The 26276-nt window shown below is 41.7% G+C and overlaps 1 protein-coding gene across 1 annotated transcript in view; it reads left to right on the forward strand.

Moving 5' to 3' along the window:
- The first annotated feature begins 18540 nt into the window (after positions 1-18540).
- The window catches only part of PIP4K2A (phosphatidylinositol-5-phosphate 4-kinase type 2 alpha), a 497878-nt gene continuing 490142 nt past the window's right edge, over positions 18541-26276 (forward strand). Inside the window, exon 1 of the mRNA XM_030199347.1 lies at positions 18541-19026. Coding sequence (XP_030055207.1) covers positions 18886-19026 — 141 coding nt within the window. The 5' untranslated portion in view covers positions 18541-18885. The remainder of the gene's footprint in view (positions 19027-26276) is intronic.

Genomic DNA, 26276 nt, shown 5'->3' on the forward strand with positions numbered 1-26276 from the left:
TTAAATAAACGGAAAATAAACATAATTCTAAAAGAAGCAGCCTAAAGTGAGATAGCAAGTCCATCTATAAATGCCAGTCATATATGCAGGTAGTTGAATACAGACTCACATTAATGACTAGCATACTGGCTAAGCACTATTCTGTAAACACATGTGTGTATGTGCCACAGCACACAATTTGAAGATGGGTGCACACATTGGCAAGGGCTGGGCAGAACATGGGCAGGGTTCACACTTATGCACATAATTTATAGAATCCTATCTTTTATACATGTTTCTGGGTGAGTTAGATGCGAGCATTTAAACCAGTTCTCTGGTTTACCTAAATTATACACACATATTAGTGGTGCTATACCAGGGGTCCTTATACTAAGGTATGCCAAAAAATGGGCTGCACTAGTGTAGGCACGTGTTTTGGGCATGCGCAGGTCCATTTTTCAGCACGCCTGTAAAAAAGGCCTATATTTTATTTTTACCAAAAATAGATGTGCGTCAAAATAAAAATTGGTGCGTGTCCATTTTGGGTCTAAGACCTTACCGCCAGCCATTGACTTAGCGGTAGGGTCTCAAGTGTTAACCATGTGGTAATTGTCTACGCACATAGAATGATGATTACTGCCCGGTTTCTGCTGAGTACCAGAAAATAAAAATTATTTTACGGCACGCCTAGCGGATGCATGTCAGAAATGAAATTACTGCAAGAGCCAGATGGTAGCCAGGCGGTAGCTCCAAATTGACTCTCGTTGGGCATGCGAGGGTACCTACATGGCTTAGTAAAAGGGTCCCCTAGTATTTTATTTATTTATTTATTTATATTTCTTTAATAATTTATTATCTGCTTAACACCTAAATTGAGTACAAAAAAATTCATATTTATAAAATCTAGACAACACAAATAAAACAAAACTTTCTTTAAAAAAAATCAGATAAAACAACATCATCTATACGATCATGCGTGGTTTCAGTATTTCCTAAAGACTGAAATCTCATGTAAGGGCTTTAAAACAAAGGGCAACTAGTTCCAAATCAAAGGACCTGCAATTGAAAAGGTTGCTTCAATACTATAGCAGAGCTGGCGCTGAAGACAGCTAAGGGGGAGAATCCTTGAGACAGCCCATTTTGGGGGCAAAACATGCATGTCAGACGCCATTAACCCCCAGTCTGACACATTTAAGAGATGAGTATCTATTAATTGAAATAGTAAAAATAATGTATAAGACACAACATAGTAGGGTAGTGAAGTGAACCGATGAAGAGGTGGGTGCTGGATCCATTACTATCTTCAGTATTTAGTAATGAGCACTGCTGAGGTCACTATTAGTTTGGTTAAAACATATAAGAGAGTATGAACTTGGATTGTGTATAAACGGAAGAATTGGGAACCTATCATAGAATATTGGATTTCAATTTTTTTATATCATGCCATCTCCTATCTTATTAAACCTCCTTGGTAAGCATAATATATTCTATTCAAAGGTGGTACACTTTGCATTATAGAATGCATTATAGAAGGCTGTAGATAGCACCTTTTTGGCATTAAAAAATAGGCACCCCTCTATAGAACTATCCTCCCTGTGCCTCCTTTCTCATTATCAACGTTAAACATGTATCTTATATATCAAGCCGCATAAGTTTACCATATTACAGACATCCATTTTCACTCGCAGCGCCTGATTGTAAAAAAAAATGAAGTTTCTGGAAAGATGACTATAGCACCTATGTAAAAAAAGTGATGTTTCTGGAAAGATGACTAAAGCACCCATTGGCTTGCTCACAACCCACTGTCGCTGTAATGCCACAGCTGTCTGCAGGGATGTCATGTAAGCAGCCAGATGCAAACAGAAATAATTTCTGAAACTCTGCCTGCCAGGCTGCCAAACACACCATCTGTAGCATCTACACCAACAGGTTGGTGAGGAGGAGCAGAATGAAGAGGGGGCTCAATCAGTCATGATCAAACCCTGCCAAATTAGTTTAGCAATTAAATGTATGCACTCTGCCAATTGCATACCTTTAATAACATTATATTCAAAAGACACAACTGTGAAAACAGAAGCATAAGCTTCATCTGTGCCTGCATCACCCTTTGTAGCAGCAGTGACATAAACAGGCTCATTTTCAAAGCACTTAGCCTCCCAAAGTTCCATAGAAACCTATGGAACTTAGCCTCCCAAAGTGCTTTGAAAATATGCCTATAAAGAGTCTGTTTAGAACGGGCACTTTAGCAATTTTGGTTATGTACTATAATAAGCATCATTGGTTGGTATTTAAACAAATGGGAAAAAGAAATGGTATAGGATTGAAATTCAGCAGGAATATCTCTTAGATATTTGTCATCACTTAATCATTTGTTGTCAGATATGTAGGAACTCAATGTGCTCTGTCCTGGGGGAGAGGGAAATGGAAACATTAAGGTGCAGCACAGGATATAAAGAGGGGCATTTTCGATAGAACGTCCAAATTCTGAACAGGAAAGAAGGTCATTTTTGAAAAAGATAGACATCTATCTTTTGTGTTCGAAAATACTATGGACGTCTTGTGATTTGGATGTTTTGTGATTTGGACTTTTTTTTTGGTCCATTTTTGAACACAACACGTCTAAATGCAAAACATCCAAAACAGAGGAGGAGTGGCTTAATGGTTAGTGCAGCAGGCTTGATCCTGGCAACATGGGTTCAATTCCACTGCTGCTCCTTGTGACTTTGGGCAAGCCAAATGCACAAGGGCCAGGACATTTTTGGATATGACATCTAAGTCTGAATTTGGATGTTTTTGTAAAACTTCCAAAATCAGAAGAGGAAAGGTAATTTTCTACAAAAAAAAGTCTATCTTTTCCTTTTCAAAATGCTGTTTGGAAAAACATTTTGTGATTTGGACGTTTTATTGTTTGATCTATTTTCAAACAAAAAAAACTTCCAAATGAAAAATGTACAAAATACACAAGAAAATCTACAATAGATTGAAACCATTCACATGTTCTAAGTGTGGTAAAAACTTTGGTTGTAATGTAAGTCTTAAAGCGCACCAGAAAGTCCACACAGGAGAGAAACCATTTGCATGTATATTGTCTGGTAAAAGCTTTGGTCAGAAGGTAAACCTCACAATGCACCAGAGAATACACACAGGAGTGAAATCTATGGAGTTATTGTTAGTAATATGTAATTTATCCTTAAAATTGAGCATGGTACCCGAGGATTGGAGGGTGGTCAATATAACGCTGATTTTTTAAAAAGGTTCCAGAGGAGATCAGGTAAATTATAGACCGGTGAGTCTGACGTCGGTGCCAGGCAAAATGGTAGAGACTAAATTACAGAGCATATTCAAAAGCATGGATTAATGAGAAAGTCAACATGGATTTAGTGAAGGGAAACCTTGCCTCACCAATCTATTACATTCTTTGAAGGGGTGAACAAACATGTGGATAAAGGTGAGCTGGTTGATATTGTGTATCTGGATTTTCAGAAGGTGTTTGACAAAGTACCTCTTGAAAGACTCCAGAGGAAATTGGAGAGTCATGGGATAGGAGGTAGTGTTCTATTGTGGATTAAAAACTGGTTAAAAGATAGAAAACAGAGAGTAGGGTTAAATGGTCAGTATTCTCAGTAGAGAAGGGTAGTTAGTGGGGTTCCCCAGGGGTCTGTTCTGGGACCGCTGCTTTTTAACATATTTATAGAAATAAAACAAAATAAAACATGGAAAAGAAAATAAGATGATACCTTTTTTATTGGACATAACTTAATACATTTCTTGATTAGCTTTCGAAGGTTGCCCTTCTTCGTCAGATCGGAAATAAGCAAATGTTGGTAGATGACAGTATATATAAGTGAAACATCAAAGCATTTCAGTGACAGTCTAACAGGATGGGTTGATAGGTGAGAGTCAGGAAGAGTCGGGTGGATGAGGGACAGGGAGATATGCATGGAGATAGGAGTGTGACAAAGCAGTACAATTTTATGGTTTATAATGGGCTAGAAAACCCAGATCTTTGTTAAGTCCTGTCTGGTGGGTGTCAAAATATTTAATCATTCTGACTTCAAAGGTCTTACATTCCTGTATTGTTTTAAAGTTCCCTCTCAGGATTCTTACCATGAAATCACTGGTACAGTGTTCTGGTTTTGTAAAGTGCTGCCCCACAGAGGTGACATCCTGATTGGTACTAACATTTATCATATGGTGTCTATGTAAATTAAATCTCTTCTTTAGCATCTGACTTGTTTCTCCAATGTAGCTACCTCCGTTGCATTTTTTACACTGAATGATATATACCACATTGGAAGATGAGCAAGTGAAAGATTCCTTAGTGTTGAATATTTTTCCTTTGTGAATGACCGTAGGGTCCTGTGAAATGTTTTGGCATAGTTTGCAGCTGGATATATTGCAAGGATGTGTGCCATTCTCTTCTTTTTGAGTCTGTGTTGGGAGCTTACTTTTAATTAGCTTGTGTTTTAAGTTGGGTGGCTGTCGGAAGGCCAGCACTGGTGGGGATGGGAATATCTCTTTCAGTAATTCATCCTCCTGGAGTAGAGGCTGCAGATCTTTTATGATTTTTCTTAATTTTTCCAGCTCTGGGTTGTATGTCGCTATAAGGGGGATTCTGTATGTGGTTTTTTTTTCTTTGTACTGTAGCAGATTTTTTCCTGGGTGTTTTGAGGGAGGAGGCAATATTCTTGCAGATTATTTTGGGGTTGTAACCTTTCTGCTTGAAGGATGCAGTCAGGATTTAAAGGTGTCTGTCTCTGTCCCCTGGGTCAGAGCAGATATGGTGGTATCTTGTGGCTTGTCTGTAAATAATGGATCTTTTTGTATGTGAAGGGTGGAAGCTGGAGTTGTGGAGGTAGCTGCATTTGTCTGTGGGTTTCTTGTATATTGATGTTTGTATATAGCATCGCTGATTGAGACTGTGGTGTCCAAAAAATTGACTTTTTCTGGGGAGTAGTCAATTTTGAATCTGATTGTAGGATGGTATGTATTGAAGGAATTGTAAAATTGTTTCAGAGTTTCTTCCCCCTCAGTCCAAATCATAAAAATGTCATTGATGTACCGGTAGTATTTTAGGGGTTTGGTCTGGTATGTATTCAGAAATGTCTCTTCCAGCTCAGCCATAAAGAGGTTGGCATATTGGGGTGCTGTCCTGGTGCCCATCGCAGTGCCCATTATTTGTAGATAGATATCATTGTTAAAGCTGAAATAGTTGTGAGTTAAAATAAATTTGATTAATTTTGTAATAGTTTCTGGTGAGTATTGATGGTCCAGTGTGGATGTTTTTAGGAACTTCTCACATGCAGCTATGCCATCCGCATGGGGAATGCTGATGTATAGTGATTCTACATCCATCGTGACCAGAAGGGTACTCAGTGGTAATTGCTTGATATTTTTCAATTTATTCAGAAAGTCTGTGGTGTCTTGTATGAAGCTGTTTGTTTTGTGCACAAGAAGTTTCAGAATCCCCTCTATGAGTCCAGATATTTCCTCCATGAGTGTGCCAAAACCCGATATGATTGGTCTGCCAGGGTTTCCAGGTTTGTGGATTTTGGGTAGTATGTAGAATGTGCCCACAGAAGGCTGGTTTGGTATGAGTTTCCTCAGATGTGGCTGTACTTGTTTAGGAAATGTTCTGATAAGGTCTTTCAGCTGCTTTGTATAATCCAAAAGGACTTTGTGTAATCCAAAATCATCAAAGGACTTTCATTTTGCCCATCCAGCAAGCTGGATAAAATTCAATTATACTCAGACCTGGAAGAATTCTTTAGAAAATTGCACCTGAAGGCACATTTTCACAACAAAGGAACGCCCAACAGACCAGAATACAGTTTTAAACAAAAGAACACTTATTTCACCCCACAGGATGGACAAAACAACAAGCTGGACAACTACATAGAAAGCTTCAGACATAGGGTAAAATCACAACTTTCCAGCAAACAAAAGAAAATTCTCTACAATCTTACTGCACCAGAAAGAGTGGCCATAAGAACTCTACAAACTAACCAACGCATTATCATCAAACCCGCAGACAAAGGAGGCTCAGTGGTGATTATGGACACACAAAAATACATTGAAGAAGGGCACAGACAGCTCTCAGACAATACATACTACAGGAAACTAACTGAGGATCCCACACAGGATTATAAAAAGCAGCTAAAAGACCTTATGAACTCCAGAGGGAAGCTCTGAGTATTACGGTGAGCATTAGCAGTGTATTTAGGAGACTGAGATCCTACTCCACATACCCTGGCTTAAGAGTGAGATTCATACTGTCATAGTACATACAAAATTAACTCATTTGGAGAAATTGCCTTCAAGAAGAAATGGATCCAATAAGAAAAATATTGGAAGAAAAAATGATCTATTCAATATATAAGACCAATTCAATAAGAGGAGAGGGCAAAATAAAAAAAATACTGAAGAAAAGGCATCAGTTTATCTAGACCAATCAAACAAATATATGGCCCCTTTTACTAAGCTGCGGTAAAAGGTGCCTTCAGTAGCATCGGGACATGGATTCACTGCACACTGAGGCCCTCTTTTACTGCAGCGGGTACAAGGCTTTTCTTTTTAAAGAGAAATAGCCCTATGGTAAATGAACCACTTGCTGAGCAGCCATTTCCCGGGGTAGTCCTTACCACCCCCATTGAGGAGGTAGTAAGGGCTCCTGCGGTACCCCGGCAGCACAGATTACCGTCAGGTAAAACCCCAGCCCTAGAAAATAAAAATATATTTTCTAGCACTGGAGTTGGCACGCAGCAGAGGCCAAGACTACTGCTGGGCTCCTGCAGTAGCCCAGAAGTACATAAGTACATAAGTAATGCCACACTGGAAAAAGACCAAAGGTCCATCAACCCCAGCATCCTGTCCACGACAGCGGCAAATCCAGGCCAAGGGCACCTGGCAAGCTTCCCAAACGTACAAACATTATATACATGTTATTCCTGGAATTGTGGTTTTTTTCCCAAGTCCATTTAGTAGTGGTTTATGGACTTGTCCTTTAGGAAACCGTCTAACCCCTTTTTAAACTCTGCCAAGCTAACTGCCTTCACCACGTTCTCAGGCAACAAATTCCAGAGTTTAATTATGCGTTGGGTGAAGAAACATTTCCTCCGATTTGTTTTAAATTTACTACACTGTAGTTTCATCGCATGCCCCCTAGTCCTAGTATTTGTAAACCCCCTGGTGGCAGAGCAAGGTATTAAAATGATGGTACCAACAGTGTTTCCCCAAAATGACTCAACACCAACCAGGGAGTTTAACAATAAAAAGAAAATATTTTTTATTAGTTGAATTATATTTAAATGCTAATGAAATTTTACCAACTTGCAAATTTAACATATATATTTCAATTACAGGTTTGCAACACAAATCAGTTTACTCTCTAGAAACATTGAGAGCATCCTCAGATAAGTATAAATATTAGTTACATAAATCATTTAAGTACATTCAATTCCGCAAAACACCAGACTCTTCAAAGTCTCCCCTCTCCTGTCCCTCAGACCCCCGGAGACTCCCAAGGATCCCAACATGTAAGTTTTCCTCTACTCTTTTTTTCTTCTTTTACTTATCTCTCACTTATTGTTCAGGTTTCCTTTACTATTTTCTCTTATGTGCACTTTTTAAAATAGTTTCATTCACTTAGCTGCTCTCTTTGTTTTCTCTCTCTGGCTCTCTTGAACGGTGGGCGCCTTTTCTTTCAGATGATGATCTCCATCATCAACTTTCTTCCAGTCTTTTCCTAGTAACATGTTCTCACCAATACAGCTCCATCCCAACTGCCAGCCTGAGCTGTTTGTCACTCTCCTGAGAGTTCCATCAGCATGCGGAACACTCAGCGCATGCACACAGACTACTCAGTTTCACTGCACTGCTGCTCACTGTCTCTACACCAGACTTAGAAGGAGCCAGGTAATCTTTTAAAATTTAACCCATAGGGTTACATATTTTTGGAATATTAACCTGTTCCACTCCACTCAGTATTTTATATACCTCTATCATGTCTCCCCTCAGCCGTCTCTTATCCAAGCTGAAAATCCCTAGCCTCCTTAATCTTTCTTCATAGGGAAGTCGTCCCATCCCACATGCATAGGCCCGATTTGCCATGCACCAAATCCGCAGTAGCCCTACCGCCCTTTAGTAAAAGGACTCCAGAAACCTTTAATATTATCAGCAGTAGAAGTTGAGTTTATCTTGGCACCCACACCTGACTCAAGACACTGAATCCAGGCATTTAATTGTGATGGGTCAAAAAGTATATAATCCCTTCCTTGATATTTCACCAAGTTAGGAAAGTAAAAGACAACCTCAAAACCACAGCTCTGGGTTTTAACTGATGAAAAGTTCTACTGGCTTCTTGGATGTTAGCAGAGACATCTGGAAAAACATAAGGTTTTTGAGAATGAAATAGTGTTGAACATTCGTTCAAAAATCTAGTCAAACACAATCCCTCTCATGCAGAGTTTGAAAGGTAGCCTCAACAGTACGTCTATTAGTAGATTTAATTACCAAGGTCTCCAAGGTGGATAGGTAGATATTAACAATAAAGGAAATGTCATTGACATTTCCTTTGTCATTTCCTGTCATTAGCAAATGAAAACAGGCAGGGTTTCATTTGCAATGACTGATTAGGTAATGAAAGCTTCCCCCCCCCCCCCCCACACAATCTAAGGTTCCACTGTCCCCCTCCCACACAGCTCTGCAGACCCTCCTCCCTGTGGCACCAACTCCATGTAGGCTCATTGGGCCTACTTGAAACCTTGGTGGTCTTGCGTGGGTCTATAGGGGCAGGAGCAATGCTCATTTGCTCCTGCCCATTCCTGCAGTCACATCAATATGGCAGCCACAGCCTTTCAGCCTAGTCTCGTGGTACCATATCATGTTAGTCCTATTACTAGGTTTCAATTTTCCATTTCCAAGTTTACCTAATTAATTATATTTGGTCATTTTACAATTGTTATTCTCTTAACAAAACTGTAAATTTTATTGTAACCTGTACCTGCTATACGTTGCCTTAGATTAATCCCTTCATAAAGGCAGTTAATACATCCAAATAAATAAATAAATATAAGACAGGGTGAATTTGTACATGAACCCACTGCAGCAGAAGATACACCATAGAAGTTAATGGAAAAGTTATCAAGATTAACTATAGTTCAGTGGACCTCTGCAGATATAAAGATCATGTACTGCTACCTTTACACTATAAAGCATTTATTTAAATTTTTAAAAAACTATACAAAAAAGAGTCTACCAAAAGACTGGATGGAAGAAAGAGGAATATTGCTACGGGAAAAGCTATGATAAGCAACTGACACAAAATTAAAATTCATAATTTTAAAGATCAAAGAAGTGTGTAAGTGATGAATTCATTTGAGGGCTTCTGTGAAAAGGGAAATAGAGAAACAGGAGATCTAAGAAGGAGTATCAGAATAAAAGTGGATGCAGAAAAAGAAATAGGAACCTAAAATCTTATCTAGGTGTCATGTGAGGTCCGCCACCATCACACCAGGCAGGCAAGTGATCAAGTTATCCTCACTTCCACCAGCCACCCAGCTATCTACATGCCTAATAATTGAATCACTAACTACAACAGTGTCCTAACCCTTCCCTCCTAGGCAGAAGCTCCTGGAGACACATCCTCAGTGTGAGAAGATATTGCATCCCCTAGAGGGCTGGTCCTGGCTACAGGATTACGTCCAACTTCACCTGGGTGATACTCTCATTTTAGGAGACCTCCCTCCTCCAAGATAGCACAGGGGCAGCCAGACTGGAGGTGGGACTTCTCTACAACGTCCCTGTAGGCCTCCTCTATGTTTCTCTCTGTATCTCTCAGCTCCTCCAAGTCTGATACTCTAGCTTCAAGAGAACAGACTTGTTCTCTGAGAGCTAGGAGCTCTTTGCATCAAATACACATATAACCTTTCACCAACTGGGAGATAATTATACATGTGACACTGAGTGCAAAAGACTGGATAGCACCCCTCTCTTTGCTGGACTGCTGTCTGCATCATAGTATCACAGAGTTGTTCAATTATAACTTCTTAAGGTACTATTGATATTAGATGAATATAAAGAGACTCAAGGTTATATACTATAATGTGTAATTTATTTAGTGTTTGCTTCTCAGAAACTAATTAAATGTGATTACAACTGTAATGAGAACACTTCTCTTGTTATCTTAATTAGAATAATGACTATAAGTGAAGATTTGATCTAGGAGTGGATGGGAGCTGGGGAAGGGGTGGGAATTAAGACTGAACTAGACCCTGCTGTGCCTTCTATAGGCTATCTGTTAATGCTGTGTCAGAAAATTCAAGTTTTAAAACTATGGAGAAAAGGCTATGGAGACTAGTAAATAAAGTTTGCTTTTTAGAAAAATTCTGTCTTTTATCAGTAACCTACAATTCCTCTTTTAAACCTCAGTCTTTAAGTTACTAACACACAGAGCAAAATAATGTTCACTCACCCAGAGTAATGTCCTCTTCTTTCAGAACTTCTCAAAAAGAAAGTTAAGAGGGACTTTTCTTCTCTATATAGTTTGGATTCTATTAACAGTCCCTTTGAAGCTTACTCACTAATCAGATTGCCCTTAGTAACCTTTACAACTTCTCTACTTCATCACACCTTAATTCACACCTATTTCAAGTCAGTAGCAGTACTACCTCTCCAGCAGCCAAAGAACAGAAAATAACTTTTGTGCAGGTCAAAGTTAAGTCTTGCTACTATCCTTTTTAATGCTCTTGGATGTTAAGGTTCTACCTCTAGAGAAAGTTTCTGTTTAAAACTATGGGGGGAAAGGGTTGTACACTATGGAAACTAGTTAATTTATTTATTTTTATTTATGTATTCATGTATCCCACTATTTTCCAAAAACAGGTTTCAGTTCATAGTGGCTCACAATTTTGTACTTAGATGAAGCTACAATAGTGTTTTTCAGTTACAAAGTATTATGGAGCATCTGTAGTTTGTGTTTAGTTATAGAATTTTTTGAAAAGGCGGATTTTCAGGTCTTTTACTGGAGATAGTGATACTTCTTATGGCTTTGGGTATTGAGTTCCATCATTTTCAGCACAGGTAGCTGAATCCAGCCGTGTGGATTATGTTTCTGCAGCTGGGTAGGTGGAAAAGTAGGTAGCCTCTGGTTTCTGTGCTTGCATTTCTTGAGGATAGTTTGATTAGGTCTGCATATATTCAGGAGACAAAACAAATAGTATTTTATAGAAGAGGGTGCATATTTTGAAGAACAGTCTTGCCTTGATTGGCAGCTAGTATAGCATTTCAAGTAGTGGGATTGCTTTCTCGTATTTTTATTTTTTAAATATCAGCCTTGCTGCCGTATTTTGGACCGTTTGGAATGATTTTATTGTGCTTTCTTTGCATCCTGCATACACTGCATTGCAGTAGTCTAGTTTTGATAATATTATCGATTGTACTATTAGCCGGAATGATTGTCTAGGAAAGTAATTCCTTCCAGTTTCCATAGTGTTTTGAATCATTGTGATGTAACTGCTGAAACTTGGCTGTCCAGGGATAGGTGTTTATCAAGAATGATTCCCAGTATTTTTAGTTGTGTTTCAGTTTGGTAGGTTTGGTGATTGATTGTAAAGTTTTGGTGAGTTGTAGGGTTGTACTGGCTGGATAGGACCAGGAATTTAGTTTTATCTCTGTTTAATTTGAGTTTGAAGGTTGTAGCCCAGTTTTCAATAAGGCCCAGGCCTTTTTTGACCTTGTCTAGCATTTCTGTGATGCTATGGTTAAAAGGTATGTAGGTGGTGACATCGTCCGTTTATATGAATGGGTTGAAATCCATTTGTTCCAGTCTTTTTCCGAGTGGGGCCATCATTATATTGAACAGTATCAGCGATAATGGTGAGCCCTGTGGTACCCCGCATTTTGAGGTCCAAGAGGCAGATAGCTGTTTGGACATCTTTACAATGTAGAATCTGGGCCTTAGGAAACCATTGAACCATGTTGCCACTGCACCACTAATTCGAGCAGGGCCATTAGTATTGTGTAGTCTACTGGGTCGAATGCACTCGACATGTTGAATTGTAGTAATAAGATTTTCTGACCTTAGCATATTAGACTTCTGAAATTTATCAGAATGATTATTACCATCTCTGTGCTGTTTTGTGGTCTGAACCCTGATTGATATTTGTGAAGGATTGAGAATTGAGTCAGGTATTCCATTAGTTGTTGAGCTACCAGACCCTCCATCATTTTGGTCAGTAGTGGTATTGAGGCTACTGGTCTGTGATGTTACTGATGTTGGTGGTGGTATTTTTAGGGATTGGGGTGAGTATAATGTCACCCTTGTCAATTTGAAAACATGCGGGTGAAGTGTTCGGTGAGATAATCGATGAACCAGTCTGATGGGGTTTTCATCATATAACTGGGACGCTTGTCTAGCATACAGTGTGCATGTGCGTATTTTGTAAGCAGTGTCTTAACTGTTTGGGTTTTGTGTGGTTTAAAATCAGACCAAATTCTGTCTGCTATGATATGGGTATCGTTGGTCTCTTTATTGTGTAGGAAGTCTGTGATGGATGTTTGTGTTTGCTCTAGATGTGTTCATGTCTATTACTTTTTGTTCAACATATTTGGCAAGCTCTTTTGCAGTTAGTGGTGTTTCAGTTGATGCTAGTATGTTTTGGGTTTTCAGTAGGCTATTCATAAGTTCAAATATTTTTTTTTGTATTTATCCGTTCATGGTTCACATATGCACTGTAGTATTCTGTTTTTACCTTCTTTATTTTGTTGTTGTATGTGCTTGTGGCTCTCCGCCATATCGTTTTATTTGTTTCTGTTTTGTTTTTGCTCCATTTTCTTTCTAGTTTCCTACATAGTTTTTTTTCATTTGTAGTAACTTGTTGTTAAACCAGGGTCGTGGTTGTTTTTTGTTTTTGTTTTGAATGGTGCCATTTTGTTCAATTTGTTTTCACTTACTATGTCCCAACTTTTCATGAAGTGGATGCTATTGGGTGGTATATTGCTGTATTCATTCAACACTGTTGTCCAGAAGGTTTGATTGTTCACCTTTCCTCTGATTGTGAAGGTTTGCGCTAAACTAGGTTTTCTTTTCATTCTGTTCTTTGTCAATTGTAGTGTAAATGTGAGTTTACTGTAGTCTGACCATATTACTTCTTCCCATCTGTGATTTTCTAATATGTGGTTGTTGTTGTTGCTGTCTGTAAACCTGTGGGCTAGTGTGTCTAGTATGTGCCCTTTGTGTGTGATGATGTAGCTTGTGTTGGTTTTAAATTTCCATTGATTAGGAAATCCTTTAGACTTCTGGTGTTGGTGTTATGTTGTTTTTCTAGGTGTAGATTGATATTTCCTAGTAGTAGGACCTCTGACTGGTTTGTACAGATGATTGATACAAAATCCCAGAAGTCCTCCTGGGCGTCGAGCCAACTTCCTGGGGGGCGGTAGAACAGTATGACACATAGTTGGCCATTTAGTGTGGTATCCACAATTTTGCATGCCACGGTTTCGAATACTGAGGATGTGGGTTTTGCCATGAGTTCAACTGTGAAGGATGCTTTGTATATTAGTGTGATTCCTTCTTCTTTCTTTTTATTTCTGTTGATGTGTATTGTTTTGTATCCTGGTGGGCATATGTCAAGCAGTGCTGGGTCGTCTTTGAGACGTAGCCATGTTTCCATTACGAACAGTAGTCCTAGTTGTTCTGTTTCTATCCAGTCTCTGATTATTGTTGTCTTGTTGACCACCAATCTCGCATTTATGTATCCTATTTTATTGGAACATAGGTGTCGCTTTTGATGTTGGTATGCTTAACATTTTGTAGTTGTCTGTGTAATTTATCTTTTTTGAGATTATGGTTGTGTTGGGGGGGGGGGGAGGGGGGAATGAACCACCTGTAAAAAAAACAAAAATTCAGCACCCCCAATCATTTTGAAAAGTTGGCTTCTATGATACCTGAATGTAACTCACCTTGAGCTACTACTGAAAAAGGTGTGAGCAAAATACAAATAAATAGTAACAACCTAACCAAACTATATTATTGTAAGAAGAGAGTAATCTAACAACTGACTGCTACACTGAGACGATTACTTGAAATATCAGTCACTAAAGCTCCCACTGATAATGAGAAAAAGACAAAACAAAAAAACACGACTAGTACTTCAGACCCGTTAAGCACAATCCACAAAATCCCAAAATATTGAAAAATATCCCAAACACACAAGGACTTAGCTTGTAGATGTCTTTAAAAAAATTCCATGCAACTGTATTCCAAGTTTGTCCTATCCGTGCTGGTAATTTTTCAAACAGCTTGTCCAACAGCTGTGTTATGGCTGGATAAATGCTGGATAAGTGCTTCTGTTATATGTCACCAAACTAACGCTGAAACAATCACCACCCCTGGGGAGCAACATCAGCAGAACAGAGAAATTTCTCATACTTAGTCCATTAATATAATAACCTCCAACAAGAGCGCCTTGTTTCGCTCATAATAATGCTGCTTCAGGAAGGAAAAAATTTTGCACCAAGACTGCTACATATCATGTCATATCAAAATGGCGTGAGAAAGAGAGCAGACACTCCAGATTTTAAAGAGCTAACTGGCCAATCACCAGACAGCAGGCTAAACCAATACAAATCAAAGGGGCGTTCTTTTCAAACACCCCCCCTAAATTGTAAAAAATAGGCACTCCACTCAATGCTTCTATTGAGTCCATTTGGATTCACTGTATTTAGTCTATAAATCCACCATTGTTCTTTACGCCACAATAATGTTCTGGCGTCCCCTCCTCTCTTACTTAAAACCAGCTGATCAACAACCATACACCGCTTTTGATCAAACTGATGGCTAAACTGTTGATAATGTCTAGCCATCGGTGCTTCCAGTTTCATTTGTGATATACAATGACGGTGTTCTATAACACTTGTCTTAACTTTGCGTGTAGTATGCCCAATATATAGCAGATCACAAAGACATCGGAAAATATAAATTACATTAGTTAAGTCACATGACGTGTTGTGTTGTAAAATGATTAGTCCCGTTTTTGTCTTTTTCTCATTATTAGTGGGAGCTTTAGTGACTGATATTATTTTAACTAATTGTTTCAGGGTAGCAGACATTAATATAGTTTGGTTAGGGTGTTTTCCAAGATTCTATTACTATGTAATGGACTTCCCATCTGTCCCTTACTATTTGGAATTGAAGATTTGAACCACCCAGGTTTTCTCCCTGAAGTGGAGTTTTTCCGGGTGTTTCTTTTTTCCTCTTATCCATTATTAATAAGAACCTATGATATTACTTTGAAGAGTAGTGGACTTGTTGGTGTCTTTGGTACTTTCCCTACTGGGAAGTATGTAATTATTTATTTATTATTTTCATTTTGAAATTAGTGGGAGTGTTTGGGAATTCCATCACAGAGTATATTAGGTTCAAACTTGTTTTTGGATTAGTATTTGAGATAAGTAGTTTGAATTCCCCTCTTTATAGTACAGTGATTTTATTCCATTTGTTTTGGGTGGTGGCTTTTAGCCCTTTTATCCATATTATTATCATGTAGTAAAGAACCCATGTCTTTATGTTGGCCACAGGGGGTTACCTGGATGCAATCAGGCAGTGCTGTGAGCTGCCCAGTTACCATTGGGTTAGCATGAGAGCCCTTACTGCCAATTCAATAGGTGGCGGTAAGTGCTCCCCCTGCATGGCTACGTGGTAACTTCAATTGTACCGCATGCCCATTTCTTTTTTCAGCCTTTTTACCCACTGCAGTAAAAAGAGCCTCAGTATGCTGATCGTTACCGGCTAAATTATCCCCCAATATTTAGTGCCGGGCCATGTTTGGTCACTGGCACTGAATGTCGTGGGATAAATTTGGGTGGGCAGGCTGCTGGAGCTTATGCGGGCCCAGTTGATATTCATAAGAAAGTTATACGGGCCCCAGATGAATAATGGGCCAGGACCCACATTAAAAAAAGTTTATTTTCCCCCACCTGCGACCCCCGACAACAGCCCCCTGGGGCGCCCCTACCCAACAACATCTCTGCTTTGCAGCAGCCTCATCCCACCCCCATCTTCTGGTAAGATAGGACTCTTCCCCAGGGCCTACCTGACCTCCCCAGTGGTTCAGTGGGGTGTCAAGGGCAGGATCGAATCCCCCTTGCTCCTGTCCCTAGCAGCAGCTTCTTGAAAATGGCAGCTGCGCCATCTTGTGGCAGCCTTGCAGTGCTGAAAGTACCGCAAGAGGTCACAGTAGCTATTTTCAAGAAGCTGCTGTTAGGGGCATGAGCAAGGCAGTGGCGTAGCCAAGGGTGGGCTTGGGTGGGCCCAGGCCCACCCACTTTGGGATCAGGCCCACCCAGTACCAGCATAGCTATAGTGTGGCTGGCAGGGATCCCCAAGCCCCACCAGCCAAAAACTCCCAACAACTGTCCCTCCTGCATACCTTGTAGATAGCAGATCTTCGCCTGCAGTGAGCAGTGACTGATGCATAATGCTTGCACCGGCCCCATAGCCTTCGCTCTGATGTATTCTTGCCTAGGCGGACACAGGAAGTTGCATCAAAGGGAAGGGTATGGAGCCAACATCAGCAGTGTGTATTAGTTGCTGCCCGTTGCCGGTGAAAATCTGCTATTTAAAAGGTATGCGGGAGAGGGAGGAAATGTGAGAGACCATATGGCATGCAGGCGAGAGAAGGAAAGACCACATCTGTGGGATGAGGCGGGGTTCTTCTGCCCACCCATCATGGGCCCAGGCCCACCCAAAATTGGGTGTCTGGCTATGCCCCTGGAGCAAGGGGGATTTGCTCCTGCCCCAAAGACCCACTGGACCACCAGGGAAGCTAGGTAGGATCCGGGGGAGGGTCCTATCCTGACCAGGAGGTGGGGGTGGGATGGGGCTGCTGCTAGGGGGGATGTTGTTGAGGGGGGCTGCCAGGGGAGGTGGAGCAGAGATGTTGTTGGGGAGGGGTACCCTGGGTCAAAGGAGGGGAAAAATAAACTTTTTAAAATGAGGGTCCCGGCCTCATATTCAGCCGGGGCACGCATAAAGATAAGTAGGTGAATTTTGAGACGTCCTAACTTCACCCGCTTACCTTATGCAGGCATTGGCTGAATATTGCCAGTGCCCGCATCAGCACTGGCTCCTCCCCAGCACCGCCCCTTGGCCTGCCCATGACCAGCCCAGTTTTTTGGAGGGCCAGTCAGAGGCAATATTCAGTGGCACGCCCCGTTTTAGTGCCACTGAATATCAGCGTTTGGGCAGTGACAGGTGATTTTTAAGTCTTAACATGCTCATTTTCAAAGTACTTAGCCTCCCAAAGTGCTTTGAAAATATGCCTAAATCACTTTGAATATCGGCATCAATAAAAATAATATTTAAAAAATAAATGATATTTAAAACTGAATTTTGAATATGCAGTGGAAGAGCTAAAGAGATAGCCTAATGATTCGTTGAGCACCAGGGAAAGCTGGTTGAAGTTCCAGTGCAGCTCCCTGTGATCTTGGACAAGTCACTTATCCCTCCATCGTCTCAGACAGAAACTAAGGGCCCCATTTACTAAGCTGTGTTAGGCACTAATGCAGCAAAAATAGCCTATCATGGGACACAGTAGGGCATGCCATGTTAGTTTTGCCATCTGCACACAGTATTAATTTTTAATATTTTTTATTTTATTTATTTTATTGCATTTGTATCCCACATTTTCTCACCTATTTGCAGGCTCAATGTGGCTTACAGAGTTTGGTTATGACATAATCATTCCATGTTATCAGATACAATTAGTATTGTACAAAGATTAGGTAAGGGAAGAGAGGAGGGAGGTGATTAGGTAGGATAGAAGGTGGACTTTAATAGTTAGAGAGGTAGTTTTGTAAGGCTATGGGTTCTCTTTTTTGAGAGGGGACGTGTCAGGGTAGAGAATGTCCAACTCAGCTAGCAAACTGACATTACTGCTGCACTGACTGGTTAGCATGCCTATAATGTGAGAGCTCTTAGTGCCTCCTAAATAGCAGGAGTCAGTAAAGTGCTCCTGTGGTAATTTTTTTTAAATGGCTACCTGAATATGCTAAAATTAGCACATTGCCATAAATTTAGAAAATAGAAAAAGGCCATATTTATGGCTGCGCTAGAAATGGACTTAGCACATGGGAAAGTCCAGCGTAAAGATACGCTGAGCCCATTTCTTAGCCAGCTTAGTTAGTAGAAGGGTCCCTTAGATTGTAAGACATCTAGGAACAGGGAAATAGCTACTGTAGCTGAATGTAATTCACCATGAGCTCCTACTAAAAAGGTGTGAGCCAAATCCTAATAAATAACCTGTAGATCTTTCAGTGTTTCTATCTACTGAATCTTTTCGTACAGAAGCGTAGCCAGCATAGCTCTTTTGTTGGCGTGTGAATAAAACCTGAGTGCTTTTCATACATACACACACCATTTTCCGCCCTCCCGCCTGCCTTCAAGATCCGCAGCGCATCCCGTAACCAGCAAGCCTGGCTTCGAACGAGAGCGCGCCCGCGCGTGCGCGGACGTAGGCAGGGCCCGGCTCCGCCTCTTTTCTCTCCCCGCGCCAGCAGCTGTCAGTCAGGCAGCTCGGAGCAGCCGGAAGCACGGCGGACGGGAGAGAAGCAGCTCCGAAATCTAGTGAGTGGGAGCCGGCTGCACGGATCGAGAGCCTGTCCTCTGACTGGGAGCGGGCCGGGGATCTCTCGGGACACGGATTGCCGATTGCATTTTCTTCCTGTCTTTTGGGTTCTTTTTTTTTTTTTTGATTGCTGGATCTGCAGAGTTGTATTTTTTTTTTCTGGTTACATCTACCCCCCCCCCCCCAACCTTGTTCTTCTTTTAACCAGTCGAACACCCAGCCTTGTGCCTCCTTCTCCGGCCGCTGCACATCGCCGGCGGGACGGATCCGCAACCCCTCGAGCATGGCCACGGCCAGTGTCGCTGTGTCTGCCGTGGCGAGTAAAACCAAGACCAAGAAGAAGCATTTCGTGGCTCAGAAAGTGAAGCTGTTTCGGGCCAGCGACCCGCTGCTGAGCGTCCTGATGTGGGGAGTCAACCACTCGGTAAGAGCCGCCGCCTCTCCAGCCCGTGCAGAAGTGCCGATCTTGCTTTTGCCCTGCGGCTTTATTAATATTAATAGCCGGTGCAGTCTGGATGTGACATGCTTTAAGGGAAGGGGGAACTCGCCCGGCCGAGCCCTCGCCTTGCTGCTACTGAACCAACAATATTGGTGGCCAGACAAGGGGGGAGAGAAGCTTCATGCTGGCTCGGCTTGTGTTTTGTCAGCCTCGTCTAATTTGTGCTTTGTGGATTAGGGGTGGGAGTGATTCGTTCACTTAAGAGGGCGACAAATGTCAGACTGGGCAGATGGAAAGGTGTGAAATGACGCCGAGGCAGAATTGTATTTAAAAAAAAATTAATACTACCAGCAGTAATGATCGTGGTAAATGTCAGTGCAGAAGTAACCCGAGCGGCTGCCCTGTTTGCAAAGCCTGACACTGGCTGTATAGTGTATGTAGATGCTGCAGCACTGGCTTTGTGTGTGCCTGTCTCTTTCCTTCATGCTGACACTTAAGGTACCGATCTTGAACTGCTTCTACCCGGGCAAGGTGATTCCGTTAGGCTCGGGATAGCAGGGAATGTGTTAAAGCTACCTGCAGTTAATAGAAGCCCTGCAAATGGGCAGATCGCCATGACTTTTGACCTGATGTGCAGATGATCATTGTACCCCCCTCCCCCGACTTAAACAATATAAACAAAGGCAGCAACTTTTTTGGACAACCGTATTGTGCTTCGCGCTGCTGAAAGAGCGACCGCAGTCATATGTGGGGGGTGCCTGGGAATGGTTTCAAATAAGATGCAATCCATGTAAAGTTTTTTTTTTTTTTTTTTTTTTTTAAGAAAGAAGTGTGCGCCAGCGTTTGAAAGACTGTGCCACTGTGATCGCTTTTACTAGACCAGGTCAGCATAAAAATGAGCCAGACATGGTGATGCACTTGAGTGAGCTTTGGAGAGCAAAGAAGTCTGAAGAAGGGACCTGCCCTGGTGTAAGAGGAGGTTGATGTTGGTACCTTCATAGGTTTCGCAGCTTGCGGTTTTCTCCGCAACCACGCTGGCTAGTGGGAATCGTGTACTACTGATATTTGTAGATGCATTTCGGTATGGAAGGAGGGTTATTATGGCTTTGAGAAGCTTCACTTTGAGGCACCATGTCTTAAATTCATGCACAGTTGTAGGGAGCCTTGCATCACGGGGTGGGGCGTGATCACATTGTTGGCCCTTGTTAAGCCAAGCATACTTTCTGTCATCTATTCAGAAAGCAGAGTGTAGTTTGTGTTGCGAATCAGAATAAGTGGTACACTTTCAGCTTGCAACGTGAAACCTAATGTTACAGCGGGAAGATTAATTCCTTGCTTTTTTTTTTCTCGTATCCTGATTATGATATGTGAATGGGCCAGTGGCTCTTAGAAAAGGCTGGTTTTACTTGTAAGCCTTATAGTGGTCAGGGTTGATCAGCGTTGTGGTGTTCTCACCCTCTCACCAGTTGTGAAACTGTGTTGGACTGGCTCCCTGGTAACTCTCTGTAGGCTAGTTTCAGAGGTAAAAAAAAAGAGCTGGAACTATTACACTTTATTTGTAACTGTGTGAGAAATGACCACAGTCCAATCAATATATATGCAAATAGTCCCATAAAGATAGTAGTGAGCTTTGCAATATTTTATAGTGTCTGGGCTGAGTCTCTCGAAGGCTCTTGTGCTCTGTTACCTACTGTCAGGGTAATACCCATCATGGAAAAGAGGTTTCCACTGAGGGGACACAAAACAAACCCTGAGGTCACTGGTTCCCTCTAGCATTCACTAAAACCACTCCTAATGTTATTTTTTTTTACCTCCTATCAGTGCAGCTGACGTTGTTGAGAACCTGAAATACCTGTGAATTTACACCTGCTTGGATGAATAAATCAGCTTAGTTGGAAATCTTTCATTGTAATGTTTTACTGGAAAGTATAATACCATAAGAATACACCATGGGGGTTTGAAATGTCAGATGCTAGTCAAACCACGTTTACAAGTGAATATGGAAGTTGAACTTTTTTCCCAAATTTAAAAAAAAAAGTTTTTCCAAATTTTATGCGGTGCTGCTCTCTCCACAAAGAGAGGAGGTATGAAATGGCATTCACTGGTTTTTCATTTGCTTCAGTTACAAAAAATAGTGCAACTATTTGTAGGAAATGACTTATTTTTATTTCAGAAAATTAGTGCTTAAAGGAAGTAAAAAAAAGATTCAGGACCAGGGTTTAATTTCAGGGGCAATCACCTGGAACACAGTTCTGCCACTTCTTTTCAGACACTAAGGGCAAAGGGGCTGTTCTGCTTCTGTCCCTCTCTTGCAGGTAGCCTGCACTGCAGGGAACTTCCAGGGAAGGGGATGAGCTTGGAACTGAGAGAGCAGAGAACAGCCAGTCTTCTCCTAACTCCTGTACACTGGGAGGAATGTGTTCATGATGAGTGTGTGAGAGGGATCCTGTGTATAGGATTTTAGTAGAGAAACAGGCAGCCAGAGAGCAAATTTTGAGGTGTGCCAGTGGGTACTACTACTTAACATTTCTAGAGCGCTACTAGGGTTACGCAGCGCTGTACAATGGGTATATCTTCTTGATTAAATTCCTTTAGCTCAGGAGTGGGCAACCTTTAAACACAGAGAGCTGCACGAATGTCAGTATCACCTCTAGCGGGCTGCAACATTGTATAATGTTCAAACTGGAAATGCAGGGAGCTCCATAGACCTTCTGTGAAAAATAAGTAAAAATGTAACTAAAAATGATGGAAACAAGCTGCTAGAGTAGCTATTGTGAAAATATTTGTGAAATACTGTATTTGAACTTGGCAAAACTCTGGTTAATGATGTTTTTCTCTGTATACTTCCCATGGTCTCGCCCCTACTTTAGCCTGCAGGAATCCCCCAAACCCCGCCAGTTGAAGACATCTGCAGCCTGCTATACCTCCCCTCAGATAACCTTTGGCAGTCAGCTGCTTTCTCAGCTATTCATGAGTAGAGATATGTGTTAGTCCACTTTTAAAGGTTATCAATAGAAATAAAACAAAATAAAACATGGAAAAGAACATAAGATGATACCTTTTTTATTGGACATAACTTAATACATTTCTTGATTAGCTTTCGAAGGTTCCCCTTCTTCGTCAGATCGGAAATAAGCAAATGTTTGTAGATGACAGTTTATATAATTGAAACATCAAAGCATTTCAGTGACAGTCTAACAGGATGAGGGTGGGTTAGGTGAGAGCTGTTCATGTATGATCTGAGCATGTGCAGGCTGCCGGCCTCAGTGGCTTAGGAGCGCTGCCATGGATTGTCGAGTTGTCTGAAGGGAGTCATGGCAGGCTGTGGATGTCTTCAGCTGGTGTACCTTCAAGATCTCTGCCAGCTTCCCCAAAGTGTGCACTTCCGCTGGGTGGGCCTGAGCTGAAAGTGAACATGGCTACACACCTGAGAGAGTTTATACCTGCCTTTGAGCTCACCGATTTGCATGGTTCACATCCACCCCTGGCCTGTCCCCTCCCTCACAGTTAAACTTCCTTTTTGACTAGAAAATATTTGGAATCATATAAACACAATAAGAGGCAAATTCTGTACACAGCGGAGGTGGAGTTGCACTGTACGCATGATTTTATAAAATTATATAGGTGCACATACAGAATACATACACACATTTATATTGGTTTTCCCGAGGAGGGCTCTTTGATCTGTCCTGGCCAAATCCCAGTTTGGGATTTCTAGTCTCTGATTCTACCCACTGAAATCAGAGCCATAAGAGACAGCTGTGTGAGTGCTTGACCAGTATTGAACAAGCTCCTTGACCATGTCCGGGGAGGTGTAATTGCTATTCGGTTTTGCACCCCAATCATTTCGAAAAGTTGTCTCTTATGATCAGTGCTGCAAATCCCACAATGCATCAGGATAGGGTCTTCTGAAATCTAGGTCTGGCCTAAAATCTCCCTCCTGGATGACACCTTTAGATTGTAAGCTCTCTTGAGCAGGGACTGTCCTTCCCCTTGTCTAAACTTGTACAGCGCTGCGTAACCCTGGCAGCGCTATAGAAATGCTAAGTAGTAGTAGTAGAGGGAGATTTTAGGTAACTTAGAAGCTCTGGTTTTCAGAGTAGATGTAAATTTGCTTGCTTTTGGGGCTGGTTCTGGGAGCCGTTATATAAAGGCACATGGGCTCATGTTATCAATCAGCTCTGTAATGTAGATTGCAGGCTGGATCTCCTATAAGCATTTATGAAGATAACAAGCAGACTGGCTTTAGAATAGAGGAAATACATTTTCCAAAACTATCATTATGTTCTCCAGTGAAATCATGGTTTCCAGGTTCCCCCCTACATTTCTCTCTTTAATATGTTCATGTAAAAAGTGCGGCTCCCCCCCCCCCCATGCCAGAACCTGCTATATGGCTTCTGTGTTCTGTCTTAATCCCCTCCAGGAATCGAACCTGGGACCTCTCAGTCCCAACCCAACTCTTTCCCTAATGTTAAGGAAGCCCCCCCCCCCCCCCCAATCTTGCTCTAGTTGTGCAGTGCTGAGTTGGAGCTATGGAAGTTTAGCAAAGGTCCTGGATTAGCCATTAGGCAGACTCACTGGGGGGCAGGGGATGCACAGCTGCAGTCAAAGCAAAACAGTAGATCCTGGCAGTCACACAAACTCCTAGAGCAGTGGTTCCTAAACTTTCTCAGGTCACGGCACCCCCTAGGATACACATTTCCTCTCAGGTCTCCCCCACACATCCTCCCCACCCCAGATGGCGTTGAGCCTTACCTTTGCTGGCAGGGTGCCGAAGCCCTACCAGCTGAAGAGGTCCACTGCCTGAGGCCCAAGCTCTATGCTGCCTGTACAGCAAGCAAATTGGTGGCATGCTTCAGCCACTGACACCAGGATTCCCTCACATGCCCTCCTCTTCCCCCTTTCTATTCAGCCTCTGCCCTCCTTCTCTTTTCACTTCATCCAGCCACTGCCCTCTCTCTTCCTCTTGCATCCAGCCTTAGCCCCCTCTCTGTTCCCCCCCCCCCCAATCCAGCATCTTCCTCTTCTCTGTTCCTCTCCCCCCCCCCCCCCACACACACACCTGCTGCTTCTCTAGACCAGCAGCAACAGCAAAGGAAGCTACAGCCACCTTGAGGCAAGACTTCATTCACGCAGCTGACAGATGTGCCCTGGAAGAGGAAGTGATGTCCAAGGGGGGCAGGACCGTCAGTCATGCGTATGGAGAGTCCAGCCCTATGGTGGCTACAGATTGTTTTGCCGCTGTTGTTGCCGATCTAGGGAAGCAGTAGCTTGGGTGCTGGCAGGAGGAAGGTGGGGAAAAGTATGCTGCGGCACCACTGTGAGTTTTCTCTGGCACCCAGGGGTGCCGAGGCACACAGTTGGGGAACCGCTGTCCAAGAGCCAGCGGTACTTAGCGTTTACCAGCAGGGAGTGGGTGGTTTTAAATAAATGGCTTTTGAAAATTGTTCTCATTTATATATATATATTTTGATAAATTCAATAATCATGATCACCCCAACATCACTCCTCTAAGAGTGATCTTGTGAAAATGAATAATTAAATATATAATTCACACATCTGACATCAAAATCCTTCCTGTGAGCTATGATTTCCCCTTAAATCACAGATCAGAAACCTTGGGGTATATACAGCTTAACAATGATCCGCCTCTATCTTTTTGACACCTGTTCTGCCTCCTCCATACCTTAAGAAGGCAAATCTTATCATAGTGCTTCAAGCCATGGTAACGTCAAGGATGAATTACAGTAATGCACTCTATACTGGTTTGACTTCAAAGGGTTTGCACCAGCTACATTTGATTCAGAAAGCTGCAGCACGATTGACAGAAAGTTGTAAGGAACCTGATCATATCGCACCACGTCTGCAACAACTCAACTGGCTACTAGTATAATACAGGTTAAAACTCTATGCCTAATCTTCAAGGCCCATAAATGAAATGGGCCAGAGTACTTAAAGAACAGGATCTCCTTCTACATACCTCCAAGGTTCTCTATGGTCCTCCCAGGGTGTATCCCTAACCACACCCTCTCCAATGGACATCCCACCATGAGTCTTCTGTGGAGTAGCCCCCACACTCTGGCATGCACTCCCTGAAAGGTTTTATTCTACTCCAGACTCTCTCTGCTTTAGGAAAGAAAAAAAAGCTTGCCTCTTCCCCCAAGCCTTTAATGGAGAAAGTATTAATGGAGAAAGTAACTAACTTGCTAGTCTCTCACTCTCACTCACAAACACACACACTAACACTAGCTGCACATACTTTAATAGAACTCTCTTATCTACTCCTACCTTATTTGAAATGATTTTCTGACTTCATGTGCAATTTTTCCTTAAGTAGTCACCCTTATTTTCTGTCTAACTCCTGTTACTGTACTTTACCTGTCTGTGTTCCACTTCGGCATGTATGAAATCTTGCGTCCTACACTGAAGGGTTGTCAAGGATTTGTAAAGCGAGCAGTTTTAATGGGCGTTAAGTGTATTCTTTCTTTATTGGCTTTTGACTAGAACCAATTTCCTTGGCCCATTGGAGATCTCTGATGATTATGCAAACTTCCTCGGAACGTTGTGAATTTTCAGATTTTGACTCAGTTCAGTGATTCAGATTTTGTGCCATATGGGAACTGTTTTGCAGACCTTGACTTCTATAGCCCGTAATAGATTGTTAAATGCTTAATTGATGTTTTCTCCATTCTGAAGTTTTTACTGGAAGTGTTGATTATATATGATGTGTGGGGGTTTTTTTGTAGGAAGGGGGTGGTGGGAATGAACTATTCTAAAAACTCTGTCATAACACCTGTTTTTGCTTGATGTTTCATATTGCTGAGTTTGATTATCGGTTTATGACAATAAAGAGATTTAAACAAAAGATAGAAACCAGAGTAGGCTTAAATGGTTGGGATTTTCAATGAAGAAGGGTAAATAGTGGGGTTCCGCAGGGGTCTGTGCTGGGGACACTGCTTTTTAACATATTTATAAATGATCTAGAGATGGGAATAACTAGTGAGGTAATTAAATTTGCTGATGACACAAAGTTATTCAGAGTTGTTAAATCACAAGAGGGTTGTGAAAAATTGTAAGAAGATGTTACAAGACTGGGATACTGGGCATCCAAGTGGCAGGTGATGTTTAATGTGAGCAAGAGGATGCATGTGGGAAAGAGGAATCCGAACTATAGTTACGTGATTCCAGGTTCCACATTAGGAGTCACTGCCCAGGAAAAGGATCTAGGTGTCATC

The sequence above is a fragment of the Microcaecilia unicolor genome, chromosome 1, assembly GCF_901765095.1.
Source record: "Microcaecilia unicolor chromosome 1, aMicUni1.1, whole genome shotgun sequence".
Classification (NCBI taxonomy): Eukaryota; Metazoa; Chordata; class Amphibia; order Gymnophiona; family Siphonopidae; genus Microcaecilia; species Microcaecilia unicolor.